This window comes from Bombina bombina, chromosome 8, assembly GCF_027579735.1.
Source record: "Bombina bombina isolate aBomBom1 chromosome 8, aBomBom1.pri, whole genome shotgun sequence".
Taxonomy (NCBI): domain Eukaryota; kingdom Metazoa; phylum Chordata; class Amphibia; order Anura; family Bombinatoridae; genus Bombina; species Bombina bombina.
This window is the reverse complement of record NC_069506.1, coordinates 134451881-134469018: the sequence shown is the minus strand read 5'-3', so window position 1 is coordinate 134469018 and position 17138 is coordinate 134451881. Positions and strand designations below refer to the sequence as shown.

General features: G+C 41.3%; 1 protein-coding gene across 1 annotated transcript in view; it reads right to left on the bottom strand.

Annotated features, from left to right (window-relative positions):
* TRIM28 (tripartite motif containing 28) overlaps positions 1-17138 on the bottom strand; it is a 253485-nt gene that overhangs the window by 118121 nt on the left and 118226 nt on the right. Inside the window, exons 6-7 of the mRNA XM_053691009.1 lie at positions 8521-8637; positions 7593-7707 (exon numbers count right to left, since the gene is read on the bottom strand). Coding sequence (XP_053546984.1) covers positions 7593-7707; positions 8521-8637 — 232 coding nt within the window. The remainder of the gene's footprint in view (positions 1-7592; positions 7708-8520; positions 8638-17138) is intronic.

Genomic DNA, 17138 nt, shown 5'->3' with positions numbered 1-17138 from the left:
AGGTTTTCTGGCCTGTTTGCCCCTGTTCCAGGACTGGTTAGGTTTCCAGCCTTGTCTGTAGCGAGCAACAGCTCCTTCCTGTTTTGGTGCAGAGGAAGTTGATGCTGCTCCTGCTTTGAAATTACGAAAGGAATGAAAATTGGACTGTCTAGCCTTGGCTTTGGCCTTGTCCTGAGGCAGGGCATGACCTTTACCTCCTGTAATGTCATCAATAATCTCTTTCAAGCCGGGCCCGAATAAGGTCTGCCCTTTGAAAGGAATATTAAGCAATTTAGATTTAGACGTAACATCAGCTGACCAGGATTTTAGCCACAGAGCTCTGCGTGCCTGAATGGTAAATCCTGAATTTTTAGCCGCAAGTTTAGTTAAATGTACTACGGCATCTGAAATAAATGAATTAGCTAACTTAAGGAATTTAAGTTTGTGTGTGATGTCATCTAGTGTGGATGATTGAAGTGTCTCTTCCAGAGACTCAAACCAAAATGCTGCTGCAGCCGTGACAGGCGCAATACATGCAAGAGGTTGCAATATAAACCCTTGTTGAACAAACATTTTCTTAAGGTAACCCTCTAATTTTTTATCCATTGGACCTGAAAAAGCACAGCTATCCTCCACTGGGATAGTGGTACGCTTAGCTAAAGTAGAAACTGCTCCCTCCACCTTAGGGACCATTTGCCATAAGTCCCGTGTGGCGGCGTCTATTGGAAACATTTTTCTGAATATAGGAGGGGGTGAGAAAGGCACACCGGGTCTATCCCACTCCTTAGTAACAATGTCAGTAAGTCTCTTAGGTATAGGAAAAACGTCAGTACTCGTCGGTACCGCAAAATATTTATCCAACCTACACATTTTTTCTGGGATTGCAACTGTTTTACAATCATTCAGAGCCGCTAATACCTCCCCTAGTAACACACGGAGGTTCTCAAGCTTAAATTTAAAATTTTAAATGTCTGAGTCCAGTTTATTTGGATCAGAACCGTCACCCACAGAATGAAGCTCTCCGTCTTCACGTTCTGCAAACTGTGACGCAGTATCAGACATGGCCCTTGCATTATCAGCGCACTCTGTTCTCATCCCAGAGTGATCACGTTTACCTCTTAGTTCTGGTAGTTTAGCCAAAATTTCAGTCATAACAGTAGCCATATCTTGTAATGTGATTTGTAATGGCCGCCCAGATGCACTCGGCGCTACAATATCACGCACCTCCTGAGCGGGAGATGCAGGTACTGACACGTGAGGCGAGTTAGTCGGCATAACTCTCCCCTCGTTGTTTGGTGAAATATGTTCAATTTGTACAGATTGACTATTTTTTAAAGTAGCATCAATACATTTAGTACATAAATTTCTATTGGGCTCCACTTTGGCATTAACACATATAGCACAGAGATATTTCTCTGAATCAGACATGTTTAACACACTAGCAAATAAACAGCAACTTGGAAATACTTTTCAAAGTAATTTACAAATAATATGAAAACGAACTGTGCCTTTAAGAAGCACAGAAAAATATTATAACAGATAAAATAATTAAGTTATAGCATCAATCTTTGTCAAAATATACAGTTTTAGCAAAGGATTGTTCCCCTCAGCAAATAACTAACCCAGGCAGCAGAAAAAAATACACAAATAAATGTTTTTTATATCACAGTCAATACCATCAGCACAGCTCTGCTGTAATGATTACTTCCCTCAAAAAAGGCTTTTGAGATCCCTGAACTCTGTAGAGATGCACCGGATCATGCAGGAAGAAAATGAACCTCTGACTGAGTTTTTTCTGATGCGTAGTGAAAGCACCAAAATGGCCCCTCCCCCACACACATAACAGTGAGAGGGATCAGTGAACTGCTCTAATTTAAATCAAAACTATTGCCAAGTGGAAAAAAAGTGCCCAAAATATTTTTTCACCCAGTACCTCAGAGAAAAAAAACGTTTTTACATGCCAGCAAAAAAACGTTTTACCTCAATAATTAATTGTCATTTAAAACCTATTGCAAGTCCCTGCAAAATAGGTTAAGTCTATGTATACAGTTTAAAAGCCAGAGAAGTGTAAAATATACATACATGACAGCCTGATATCAGCTACATCTACTGCATTCAAGGCTGAGTTTACATTATAACGGTATGGCAGGATTTTCTCATCAATTCCATGTCAGAAAATAATAAACTGCTACATACCTCTTTGCAGATTAATCTGCCTGCTGTCCCCTGGTCTGAAGTTTACCTCTCCTCAGATGGCCGAGAAACAGCAATATGATCTTAACTACTCCGGCTAAAATCATAGAAAAACTCAGGTAGATTCTTCTTCAAATTCTACCAGAGAAGGAATAACACTCCGGTGCTATTATAAAATAACAAACTTTTGATTGAAGATATAAAAACTAAATATATCACCATAGTCCTCTCACACATCCTATCTAGTCGTTGGGTGCAAGAGAATGACTGGAGGTGACGTAGAGGGGAGGAGCTATATAGCAACTCTGCTGGGTGAATCCTCTTGCACTTCCTGTAGGGGAGCAGTTAATATCCCACAAGTAATGATGACCCGTGGACTGATCACACTTAACAGAAGAAAAAAAAAAATCTCACAGGCGGTCTTACCTTGAAACCTATTCTGTACCCTTGTGAAACAATGTTCTGAATCCAAAGACTTTGAATCAAATTGATCCAAACATCTTTGAAAAAACGTAACCTGCCCCCTACCAGCTGAGCTGGAATGAGGGCCGCACCTTCATGCGGATTTGGGAGCTGGTTTTTACTTTCTAAAAGGCTTGGATTTATTCCAGACTGGAGAAGGTTTCCAAACGGAAACTGTTCCTTTAGAGGGTCAGGCTTTTGTTCCTTATAGCAGCCCTATATTTACCTTTAGATTTTTTATCCTGAGGTAAAAAGGCTCCCTTCACCCCAGTAACAGTTGACATTATTGAGTCTGAGAACCAAAAATGTATTACCTTGGAAAGAAAGAGAAAGCAATGTTGACTTAGAAGTCATATCTGCATTCCAAGATTTAAGCCATAAAGCTCTTCTAGCTAAAATAGCTAAAGACATATACCTGACATCAATTCTAATGATATCGAAAATAAATCACACATAGTTATTAGCATGTTGAAGAAGTTTAACAATGCTATAAACATTATGGTCTGACACTTGTTGCGCTAAAGCCTCCAACCAGAAAGTTGAAGCTGCAGCAACATCAGCCAAAGAAATTGCAGGTCAAAGAAGATTACCTTAATATAAATAAGCCTTCCTTAGAAAGGATTCAAGCTTTCTATCTAAAGGATCTTTAAACGAAGTACTATCTGCCGTAGGAATAGTAGTACGTTTAGCAAGAGTAGAAATAGCCCCATCAACTTTGGGGATTTTATCCCAAAGCTCTAATCTGTCAGATGGCAAAAGGGTACAATTTCTTAAACCTTGGAGAAGGAGTAAATGAAGTACCCAGACTATTCAAAGAGAGAGAGATAGAGGCGCCTCATGGGACAGTATCGTACCAAACAGGAATGTCACACAGTGAGGCGACACGTAATTTGATATACTCACAAAGGTGGCGGCATATGAGGATGCCTAGTAGAGCGGGACGGGACTTTAGGTCGCCCGACAGACAAACACTGCAGTATGTTGAGACGTCAGGTCACGGGGCCCGTTCAGCCAATCGGCAGCCACAAACAGTCGGCATCAAACGTGGGAGCTGTTCCAGGAATAGCCAATGTCAGGCTTCACAGATAGACTGACAGGCTCATATGCCGCCACCTTTGTGAGTATATCAAATTAAGTGTCGCCTCACTGCGACATTCCTGTTTGGTACGATACTGTACTATGAAGCGCCTCTATCTCTCTTTGATCATACAGGTGTCCATTATCACTATACAAGAGTGCTGCCTGCTCCTCCGGAAGACACTGGGAACCTCCACTATTTGAACGTCTTTGGGAACTTTGCGCACCTCATATAGAGACTTCTCCACTCTATTGTTACCCAGACTATTCCATTCCCTAGAAATTACTTCTGGAATAACCACAGGAGGTTTAAAAACTGCATTTAAACGTTTAGTAGTTTTAATATCAAGAGGACTAGACGCCTCCATATCTAAAGCAATCAACATTTCCTTAAGTAAAGAACGAATAAACTCCATCTTAAATAAATATGAAGATTTATCAGTGTCAATATCTGAGGTAGAATCTTCTGAATCAGATAGATCCACATCAGAAATAGATAAGTCAGAATGGCGGTCATTTAAAAATTCATCTGAAATATGTTAAGTTTTAAAAGACTTCTTACGTTTAGCAGAAGGAGGAACAGACAGCCTTCCAAATAGATTTAGAAACAAATTCTCTTACATTAACAGGAACATCCTGAACATTAGATGTTGAAGGAACAACAACAGGTAATGGAATATTACTAATGGAAATACTATCTGCGTTTGAAAGCTTATAATGACAAGTATCACAAACAGCCGGAGGAACAGTTACCAAAAGTTTACAACAAATGCACTTAGCTTTGATAGAACCGACATCAGGCAGCGTCTTTCCAGAAGTAGATTCTGATCCTGGGTCAGGTAATAACATCTTGCAATATGTAAAAGAAAAAACAAAGCAAAATTATCAAATTCCTTAAATGGCAGTTTCAGGAATGGGAAAAATGCAAAATGAAACAAGCTTCTAGAAAACCAGAAGCAACTGAATAGTTAGACTGAAATAGTGTGGAAAACAACTGGCGCCAGGAATGACACCCATATTTTTGGCGCCAAGTATAACGCCCACACATTTTGGCGCCAAGAATGACGCCCATATTTTTTGGCGCAAAAAAAAAAACGTCCGCAATACACATACGTCAAAAATGACGCAACTACGTAAAAACTTCCAGCGCCAACTATGACGCCGGAAATGACGAAATTTTTGCACCAAAAAGTCTTACGCCAAAAATGACGCAATAAATAGAAGCATTTTCTGCACCCGCAAGCCTAACATCCCGCAATTTTTGAAAAAAAGTAAATTGAAAATTTAAGGTAAGAAAAATGAAATTTATATGCTCATACATATAGTAGATAGCCAAACCAGAACTGAAACGAGAATCAGTAGAGGTAATGGTATATAAGAGTATATCGTCTATCTGAAAAGGGAGGTAGGAGAAGAAATCTCTACGACCGATAACAGAGAACCTATGAAATAGATCCCCTAGAGGAAGACCATTGAATTCAAATAGGCAATACTCTCACATCCCTCTGAGATTCACTGCACTCAGAGGAAAACCGGGCTTCAGCTTGCTGCAAAGCGCATATCAACGTAGAATCTAGCACAAACTTACTTTACCACCTCCATGGGAGGCAAAGTTTGTAAAACTGAATTGTGGGTGTGGTGAGGGGTGTATTTATAGGCATTTTAAGGTTTGGGAAACTTTGCCCCTCCTGGTAGGAATGTATATCCCATAAGTCACTAGCTCATGGACTCTTGCTAATTACATAAAAGAAAAACACCTTTTAGGCCCTCAAACACAGCAGGACCCTCTGGAGAAGCAGCTGGATGTCTTCAGAGTAAAAGAAACTGCGCAACTGAGGGGTGAAAATAGGCCCCTCCCACCTCACTCAATGTTAGTGGGGCCTAAAAGAAACACATCAAAGTGTTTCTAGACTAGCCATGTGGGTTAATAACCCTTAAATCAGCCACAATGACCCCTTAAAGTCCCTCAAAAAAAGCTACATTTTTCAATAATAAAAAAAAAATGTTTTTTCCCATAAGTGCCACCAGTAACAAATGAGCCTCTATGCAAGCTGGGATTCTCTATTAAGTGTCTGAATACAGCTTACCCTTCCCTCATGGGGATATTGTAAGCCTTTTCTAGAATTATCAGTCCGTCTAGAAAAAAAAAATAGACTGAACATACCTCAGTGCAGCTTAGCATGCAAACCGTTCCCCCAACTGAAGTTTTCCTGTACTCCTCAGCTTCTGTGGGAACAGCAGTGGATCTTAGTTACAAAGTGCTAAGATAATTATCCTCCCTGCAGAAATCTTCATCCCTTTTCTGCCAGAGTGTGAATAGTACACACCGGTACCATTAAAAATAAACTTTTGCTTGAGAAATAAAAACTAACATTTTTGTCACCACACTCACTTTACCCTTCCTAGCAGTTAAGCAGGCAAAGAGAATGACTGGGGGTGGAGCTAAGGGAGGAGCTATATAGACAGCTCTGCTATGGGTGTTCTCTTTGCCACTTCCCGTCAGGAAGGAGAATATCCCACAATTTGTTTTTGACCTTTTCAATAAAAACAATTCTAAAATATATATGCCCAATATATCTGATAAGTTTCACTTCCCAATAAAAACTTGTTCCTCAAGAGACTACAGGTTTGATACACAAGATGCCCTCAAAACACTTTACATGAGTAAACTATCCGTTTGTCCCATCCCTCTAGAAGGAACCTAGGTGCTGTCCGGTCAGCTTTCTCAGTACCCATCTTCTGCTGTGTCCAGAGATAGAAACGTAAGGCACTTAAAACGCCAGGGTCTCTGTTGCAGCCATTTAAAGCATTTTCCGGTCTGACAGTCTCTCCTCTGACAGGGACCTGAGTTAGAAGGAAAGCAGTTTTAAGATAACACTGGTTGCAAGGTTGGGGTGTTGGCATAATCAGGCTGGAAGGAGGCCAAGGAAGATACCTTGCTACATTCAGAGCCAACTTTCACCAATACTCTTACTAAGAGAATTGCATGGCTACATACAACCATACAACCCCAATCCTATCTAGCAGGGAAACTACCCATTGGACAATCCAATTTTCTTCAGAGCACTTTCTTCACCCACCTCAAAGTTCACAAGGCAAAGATGGACTGGGGAGTACGGGAAGGATACAATGAGACTCAAAACAAGTTGATATTAAATTTTGTCTATGTACTTTACCAGCAAATTTATACCGCAGTGCCTCGCCATTAACCCTTTCGTTTCCAAACTGTACAGCTCTAACTCCCCTCCCCACCCCCCACAAACACTTCGTTCTATGGCTGTACCTATTGGATTGGGTAGAATGCAAGACTAAAGCAAATAAGCTGCTGTAAATTCAGTTTAAATACAATGCCTGTGTTACTGGTCCTACAGGAGACTGCTAAAAACTGTCCCAGCAAAACCTGGGCAGGATTGTGACCATAACTCTTGCTAGGAGATTACAATCCACAGCCAGTACTCTGTCCCTCTCTTCCAAGCACTTGCTATTTCAGGAAAAGTGGGAGTACAATTCCTATAAATCTTGAAGAAAATCCGTAAACACCTATCTAAGCCTGCTCTTAGACAAGGCAAAGAAAATACTGGGAGGGTTAGGAAAGGAGGGATATTAAAGCTCTTGCTGAAGGGCATCTATGCCTCCTCCTGGTGGCCAGGTGATTAATTCCAAACAGTAACGTACCGTGGACTCTCCACCATCATAAAGAAATTACTCTCTCAATTATAACGCATTAATGTGCAATTAAGCCTAATTGGGCGTGGGGGCGCTAAAAATAAATTTAAAAAAAAATCACATGGATTGAAAAAGATACAAGTACACAAAATATAAATTTAGCTTTGGTCCAGACATGCACTAAACACTACTTAAAAGTTATGAAAATGTCTTACCTGCATATCATTCACAAGCAGTTTACCACGCTTGTTAAGCTCCCGCATAATTTGTAGAATGGCCATCTTCACATCTACTTGCAACTTTTTCTGTACATCTATCACCTGACGAATCCTATAGTAGGAGAAAGTGCAGCAGTGATTTAATGTAGTATTTTCAAGTCAAGCCTAAAAGTTAAACAAAAGATGGGTAGGATGCTCAAGCTGATCTCCATTCTGTGACATCTTCTGCGCCAACCCAAAAATTTGTAGTGTGGTTACAAGTTAAACCTGCCAGGCTTGCCAAAATATTTTTCATAATCTAAAATGGTGTTTAGAATGTGGATAGTTTTATATGAGTTATATTCTTATTTGGGTAGTAAGTATCAGATTTAAAAGGGTCAGTAAACCCCAAAATCTTCTTTCGTGATTTAGATAGAACATGCAATTCTAAACAACTTTCTAATTTGCTTCAATTATAAAAATTTGCTTCATTCTCTTATTTGCTGAATGCGCAGCATTGCACTACTGGCAGCTAGTTGAACACATCTAGTTAGCCAAAGGAGACAAATGTGTGCCGGCACCAATCGGTAGCTAGCTCCCACTAGTGTAGATATGTGGATATTCATTTTCAATAATGGATACCAAGAGAATGAAGCACATTTGAAAATAGAAGTGAATTTAAGTCTTAAAATTGCATGCTCGATCGGAATCATGCAAGTTTAAATTTTGCCTTTCCTATCCCTTTATATCTAGTCTGAGATTAGATATTGTTAACATTAGAATAAAGATGGAGATAATTTTGTTTACTTGCTACGCTTCAGTTTTTAATAAAAAAAAAGTAAATATCTACAAGAGTATTTTAAAATGAATTCTACCGCAAGTATTAAACAATTAATTAAAATTATGAAAGAAAAAACCCATAAGCAATTGTACATAAGTCACTTACGAAGATCGAACATCTTTTGTAGATGTCTGCAGATTAGTATGCTTTTCACCAAGTCTCTTGACAAGAGTTGAAAGTATTTTTCTCTGATTTTTTACAGCATCCTCCAAAAACTGATATCTGTACACAAAAAAAAAATAAAAAAAAATACCAAGGTTTTCATAAGTGACATTTAAAATTTGTTCATTTTTGGCATGGGATTAATTAAGACAGCAACCATTCATTGTTCCTTTAATCCATTTTACAGGCATAAAGGCCTGACATTTTGCTACTTTTTTTACATTAGATGTTTTAACATAATTTATGTAAGAACTTACCTGATAAATTAATTTTTCATGTAATTGGCAAGAGTCCATGAGCTAGTGACGTATGGGATATACAATCCTACCAGGAGGGGCAAAGTTTCCCAAACCTCAAAATGCCTTTAAATACACCCCTCACCACACCCACAATTCAGTTTAACGAATAGCCAAGTAGTGGGGTGATAAAGAAAGGAGTAAAAAGCATCAAAGAAATTTGGAATAATTGTGCTTTATACAAAAAAATCATAACCATAAAAAGGGTGGACCTCATGGACTCTTTGCCAATATGAAAGAAATAATTTATCAGGTAAGTTCTTACATAAATTATGTTTTCTTTCATGTAATTGGCAAGAGTCCAGGAGCTAGTGACGTATGGGATATCAAATACCCAAGATGTGGAACTCCACGCATGAGTCACTAGAGAGGGAGGGATAAAAAAATAAACAGCCAAATGCTGAAATAATAATCCACAACCCAAATAGAAGTTATTCTTATGAAGAAAAGAGAAACTGAAAATAGCAGAAGAATCAAACTGAAACAGCTGCCTGAAGAACTTTTCAACCAAAAAATGCTTCAGAAGAAGCAAATACATCAAAACGGTAGAATTTAGTAAATGTATGCAAAGAGGACCAAGTCGCTGCTTTGCAAATCTGATCAACTGAAGATTCATTCTTAAAAGCCCACGAAGTGGAGACTGATCTAGTAGAATGAGCTGTAATTCTGAGGAGGGGCCTGACCAGACTCCAAATAAGCTTGATGAATCAAAAGCTTTAACCAAGAAGCCAAGGAAATAGAGGCCTTCTGACCTTTCCTAGGACCAGAAAATATAACAAATAGACTAGAAGTCTTGAAGTCTTTAGTAGCTTCAACATAATATTTCAAAGCTCTTACCACATCCAAAGAATGTAAGGATCTTTGCAGAGGATTCTTAGGATTAGGACACAAGGAAGGGACAACAATTTCTCTACCAATATTGTTAGAATTCACAACCTTAGGTAAAAATTCAAATGAAGTCCGCAAAACCGCCTTATCCTGATGAAAAATCAGAAAAGGAGATTCACAAGAAAGAGCAGATGGCTCAGACACTCTACTAGCAGAAGAGATGGCCAAAAGGAACAACACTTTCCAAGAAAGTAGTTTAATGTCCAAAGAATGCATAGGCTCAAACGGAGGAGCCAGTAACGCCTTCAAAACCAAAGACTCCAAGAAGGAGAAATTGATGTAATGACGGGATTAATACGAACTAAAGTGTGTACAAAACCGTGAATATCAAGAAGTTTAGCAATCTTTCTGTGAAATAAAACAGAAAGAGCAGAGATTTGTCACTTCAAGGAACTTGCAGACAAACCCCTATCCAAACCATCCTGGAGAAACTAAAATTCTAGGAATTCTAAAAGAATGCCAAGAGAATTTATGAGAAGAACACCATGAAATGTAAGTCTTCCAAACTCGATAAATCTTTCTAGAAACAGATTTACGAGCTTGTAACATAGTATTAATTACCGAGTCAGAGAAACCTCTATGACTTAGAACTAAGCGTTCAATTTCCATACCTTCAAATTTAATGATTTGAGATCCTGATGGAAAAACGGACCTTGCGAAAGTAGGTCCAGCCTTAACGGAAGTGGCCAAGGTTGGCAACTGGACATCCTAACAAGATCCGCATACCAAAACCTGTGGGGCCAAGCTGGAGCCACCAGCAACAAACGATTGTACCATGATAATCTTGGAACTCACTCAGAAGAACTAGAGGCGGGAAGATATAAGCAGGTTGATAACACCAAGGAAGTGTCAGCGCATCCACTGCTTCCTCCTGAGAATCCCTGGACCTGGACAGGTATCTGGGAAGTTTCTGGTTTAGATGAGAGGCCATCAGATCTATCTCTGGAAGACCCCACATCTTAACAATCAGAGAAAACATCAGGATGGAGAGACCACTCCCCTGGATGTAAAGTCTGACAGCTGAGATAATCTGCCTCCCAATTGTCTACACCTGGGATATGAACCACAGAAATTAGACAAGAGCTGGATTCCACCCAAATAAGTATCCGAGATACTTCCTTCATAGCTAGTGGACTGTGAGTCCCACCCTGATGATTGACATATGCCACTGTTGTGATATTGTCTGTCTGAAAACAAATGAACGGTTCTCGCTTCAACAGAGGTCAAAACTGAAGAGCTCTGAGAAATGCACAGAGTTCTAAAATATTGATTGGTAATCTCACCTCTTGAGATTTCCAAACTCCTTGCGCTGTCAGAGATCCCCAGACAGCTCCCCAACCTGAAAGACTCGCATCTGTTGTGACCAGTCCAGGTTGGCCGAACAAGAGAGGGAGAGAGAAGGATTAGGTTTTTGTTCCTTTTTTTGTCGAAAGGAACGAAAACGATTAGAGGCCTTAGATCTACCTTTCGTTTTTTTTATCCTGAGGCAAAAAACTCCTTTCCCCCCAGTAACAGTTGAAATAGAATCCAACTGAAAACCAAATTTATTACCTTGGAAAGAAAGATAGTAATCTAGACTTAGGGCTAGATTTATCAAGCCCCTACAGCAGCAAGTTCTCACAAGAACTTGCTCGCCGTGATATATCAAGCAGCGGTCACCAGAACGCTGCTTCCCTACGCTCTTCGCCACCTCTAAGGTGGCGAAATTCAATCTCCTCGGTCGAGTCCGACCAAGGAGATTGACAGCTCCTGCCCGCGCGTGACTGGCTGTGCGCGGGCGGGATTGCATGCGAGCGCAAGATTGCGCTCGTGTGCAATGCTGATTACCTACGGGTAATTTCGCCCCACCACATGCGAACTGAGGCATACAGGGGCGCGTATATGTGCCCCTGTACGACTCAGCTATGATAAATCTAGCCCTTAGATGTCATCAGCATTCCAAGATTAAAGCCACAAAGCTCTTCTAGCTAAACTAGCTAAAGACATGGATCTAATATCAATTTTGATAATATCAAAAATGGCATCACAAATAAAATGATTAGCATGTTGCAGTAAGTGAACAATGCTAGATATGTCAGAATCCAATTCTTGTTGCGCTAAATTCTCCAACCAAGAAGTTGAAGCAGCTGCAACATCAGCCAAAGTAATTGCAGGCCTAAGAAGATGACCTGAATATAAATAGGCTTTCCTTATTTTCCTTCCTTATTTATGAGAAGTTTTAAAAGACCTTACGCTTATTAGAAGGTGGAAATTCAGACAAAGCCTTCTGAATAGAATCCGTAACGAATTCTTTAAAATTCACAGGTATATCATGTGCATTAGAAGTTGAAGGAACTGCAACTGGCAATGTACCATTACTGATGGCCACTATCTGCATGTAAAAGTTTATCATGACAATACAAATGACATTAGGAGATATAATCTCCACAATTTTACAACAAATGCACTTAGCTTTGGTATTATTATCGGTTATTTGAAGAGCGCCAACAGATTCCGCAGCGCTAGAACCGATGTCAGGCAGGACATTGGTAGAACCGATGTCAGGCAGCGAAGTTCCAGCAGATACTTCTGAGACAGGATCAGAATGAGACATCTTGCAGAATGTAAAATAAACATAAAAGCAAAAATATTTTCCTTATATGACAGTTTCAGGAATGGGAAAAAATACAAATAGCATAGCCTCTAACTTAGAAAAAGGCAAGAGGCAAAAGCAATGGTGCAATAAATAATGAATAAAGTTTGGCGCCAAGTATGACGCACAACGTAACTAGAAATTTTTTTGCCGCCAACCATGTCCGGAAGTGACACTCGCGTCACTAACGCAAACCTGTGTGAACCCCTGCGTCAACTAAGACGCCAGAAATGACGAACTTGTGTCAACTGACATGCCCTTTTCGTGCCAAGAATGACGCAATAAAGTGTGGCATTTAGTGCACCCGCGAGCCTAAGACAGCCCACAATTTAAAACAATTGAAAATAAGACTAAACCCCAGGTAAGAAAAATATTTCATTAATATTAACTTTCCGAAATATGAAACAGACAATCTGCAAAAACAAAATTTATGCTTACCTGATAAATTTCTCTCTTGTGGTGTATCCAGTCCACGGGTTCATCCATTACTTGTGGGATATTCTCCTTCCCAACAGGAAGTTGCAAGAGGACACCCACAGCAGAGCTGTCTATATAGCTCCTCCCCTAACCCCCACCTCCAGTCATTCGACCGAAGACAAGTAAGAAAAACATAATTTATGCTTACCTGATAAATTTCTCTTGTAGTGTATCCAGTCCACGGATCATCCATTACTTGTGGGATATTCTCCTTCCCAACAGGAAGTTGCAAGAGGATCACCCACAGCAGAGCTGCTATATAGCTCCTCCTTTAACTGTCATATCCAGTCATTCGACCGAAAACAAACAGAGAAAGGAGAAACCATAGGGTGCAGTGGTGACTAGTTTAAATAAAATTTAGACCTGCCTTAAAAGGACAGGGCGGGCCGTGGACTGGATACACTACAAGAGAAATAAATTTATCAGGCAAGCATAAATTATGTTTTCTCTTGTTAAGTGTATCCAGTCCATGGATCATCCATTACTTGTGGGATACCAATACCAAAGCTAAAGTACACGGATGATGGGAGGGACAAGGCAGGATTAAGCGGAAGGAACCACTGCCTGAAGAACCTGTCTCCCAAACACAGCCTCCGAAGAAGCAAAAGTATCAAATTTGTAAAATTTTGAAAAAGTGTGAAGCGAAGACCAAGTCGCAGCCTTGCAAATCTGTTCAGAGGCCTCATTTTGGAAGGCCCAGGTGGAAGCCACAGCTCTAGTAGAATGAGCTGTAATCCTTTCAGGGGGCTGCAGTCCAGCAGTCTCATAGGCTAGGCGTATTACGCTCCGAAGCCAAAAGGAAAGGTTGCCAAAGCTTTTTGACCTCTCCTCTGTCCAGAGTAAACGACAAACAGGGAAGATGTTTGACGAAAATCCTTAGTAGCTTGTAAGTAAAACTTCAAGGCATGGACTACGTCCAGATTATGTAAAAGACGTTCCTTTGAAGAAGAATTAGGGCACAACGATGCAACAACAATCTCTTGATTGATATTCTTGTTAGAAAGCACCTTAGGTAAAAACCCAGGTTTGGTACGCAGAACTACCTTATCTGCATGAAAAATCAGATAAGGAGAATCACATTGTAAGGCAGATAGCTCAGAGACTCTCCGAGCCGAGGAAATAGCCATCAAAAACAGAACTTAACAAGATAAAAGTTTAATATCAATGGAATGAAGGGGTTCAAACGGAACTCCTTGAAGAACCTTAAGAACCAAGTTTAAGCTCCACGGGGGAGCAACAGATTTAAACACAGGCTTAATCCTAACCAAAGCCTGACAAAATGCCTGGACATCTGGAACCTCTGCCAGACGCTTGTGCAAAAGGACAGAGCAGAAATCTGTCCCTTTAAGGAACTAGCTGATAATCCTTTGTCCAAGACGACTTTGAGAAAAGACAATATTCTAGGAATCCTAACCTTACTCCATGAGTAATTATTGGATTCACACCAATAAAGATATTTACTCCATATCTTGTGGTAGATTTTCCTGGTAACAGGTTTTCGTGCCTGTATTAAAGTATCAATGACTGACTCGGAGAAGCTACGCTTTGATAGAATCAAGCGTTCAATCTCCATGCAGTCAGTCTCAGAGAAATTAGATTTGGATGATTGAAAGGACCTTGTATCAGAAGGTCCTGTCTTAGAGGCAGAGTCCATGGTGGAAAGGATGACATGTCCACTAGGTCTGCATACCAAGTCCTGCGTGGCCACGCAGGCGCTATCAGAATCACCAATGCTCTCTCCGGTTTGATTTTGGCAATCAGTCGAGGGAGCAGAGGAAACGGTGGAAACACATAAGCCAGGTTGAAGAACCAAGACGCTGCTAGAGCATCAGCGTCGCTTCTGGGTCCCTGGACCCGGATCCGTAACAAGGAAGCTTGGCGTTCTGGCGAGACGCCATGAGATCCAACTCTGGTTTGCCCCAACGATGAATCAACTGAGTAAACACCTCCGGATGGAGTTCCCACTCCCCCAGATGGAAAGTCTGACGACTTAGAAAATCCGCCTCCCAGATCTCCACGCCTGGGATATGGATTGCTGACAGGTGGCAAGAGTGGTACTCTGCCCAGCGAATTATATTTGAGACTTCTAACATCGCAAGGGAACTCCTGGTTCCCCCTTGATGGTTGATGTAAGCCACAGTCGTGATGTTGTCCGACTAAAATCTGATGAACCTCAGTGTTGCTAACTGAGGTAAAGCCAGAAGAGCATTGAATATCGCTCTTCACTCCAGAATATTTATTGGAAGGAGCTTCTCCTCCTGAGTCCACGATCCCTGTGCCTTCAGGGAATTCCAGACTACACCCCAACCTAGAAGGCTGGCATCTGTTACAATTGTCCAATCTGGCCTGCGAAAGGTCATACCCTTGGACAGGTGTACCAGAGACAACCACCAGAGAAGAGAATCTCTGGTCTCTTGATCCAGATTTAGCAGAAGGGACAAATCTGTAATCCCCATTCCACTGACTCAGCATGCATAATTGCAGCGGTCTGAGATGAAGGCTCGCAAATGGCACTATGTCCATTGCCGCTACCATTAAGCAGATTACCTCCATACACAGCTACCGAAGGGCGCGGAATGGAGTGAAGAACACGGCAAGCATTTAGAAGTTTTGATAACCTGGACTCCGTCAGGTAAATTTTCATTTCTACAGAATCTATAAGAGTCCCTAAGAAGGAGACTCTTGTGAGTGGGGATAGAGAACTCTTTTCCTCGTTCACTTTCCACCCGTGCAACCTCAGAAATGCCAGAACTATCTCTGTATGAGACTTGGCAACTTGAAAGCTTGACGCCTGTATCAGGGTGTCGTCTAGATACGGAGCCACCGCTATGCCTCGCGGTCTTAGAACCGCCAGAAGTGAGCCCAGAACCTTTGTAAAGATTCTCGCGGCTGTAGCCAACCCGAAGGGAAGAGCTACAAATTGGTAATGCCTGTCTAGAAAGGCAAACCTTAGAAACCGATGATCTTTGTGAATCGGTATGTGAAGGTAGGCATCCTTTAAGTCCACTGTGGTCATGTACTGACCTCCTTGGATCATGGGTAGGATGGTCCGAAAAGTTTCCATTTTGAAAGATGGAACTCTGAGGAATTTGTTTAAGATCTTTAGATCCAAAATTGGTCTGAAAGTTCCCTCTTTTTTGGGAACCACAGATTCGAATAAAAACCCTGTCCTTGTTCCATCCGCGGAACTGGAAGGATCACTCCCATAACTAGGTCTTGCAGACAGCGTAGGAATGCCTCTTTATCCGATTTGCAGATAGCCTTGAAATCTCTTTTGTGGAGGGGAAGCTTTGAAGTCCAGAAGATATCCCTGAGATATGATCTCCAACGCCCAGGGATCCTGAACATCTCTTGCCCACGCCTGGGCGAAGAGAGAAAGTCTGCCCCCTACTAGATCCGTCGCCGGATAGGGGGCCGTTCCTTCATGCTGTCTTAGAGGCAGCAGCAGGCTTTCTGGCCTGCTTGCCTTTGTTCCAGGACTGGTTAGGTTTCCAGGCCTGCTTAGATTGAGCAAAAACAGAATTTATGTTTACCTGATAAATTACTTTCTCCAACGGTGTGTCCGGTCCACGGCGTCATCCTTACTTGTGGGATATTCTCTTCCCCAACAGGAAATGGCAAAGAGCCCAGCAAAGCTGGTCACATGATCCCTCCTAGGCTCCGCCTACCCCAGTCATTCGACCGACGTTAAGGAGGAATATTTGCATAGGAGAAACCATATGGTACCGTGGTGACTGTAGTTAAAGAAAATAAATTATCAGACCTGTTTAAAAAAACCAGGGCGGGCCGTGGACCGGACACACCGTTGGAGAAAGTAATTTATCAGGTAAACATAAATTCTGTTTTCTCCAACATCGGTGTGTCCGGTCCACGGCGTCATCCTTACTTGTGGGAACCAATACCAAAGCTTTAGGACACGGATGAAGGGAGGGAGCAAATCAGGTCACCTAAATGGAAGGCACCACGGCTTGCAAAACCTTTCTCCCAAAAATAGCCTCAGAAGAAGCAAAAGTATCAAACTTGTAAAATTTGGTAAAAGTGTGCAGTGAAGACCAAGTCGCTGCCCTACATATCTGATCAACAGAAGCCTCGTTCTTGAAGGCCCATGTGGAAGCCACAGCCCTAGTGGAATGAGCCGTGATTCTTTCGGGAGGCTGCCGTCCGGCAGTCTCGTAAGCCAATCTGATGATGCTTTTAATCCAAAAGGAGAGAGAGGTAGAAGTTGCTTTTTGACCTCTCCTTTTACCGGAATAAACAACAAACAAGGA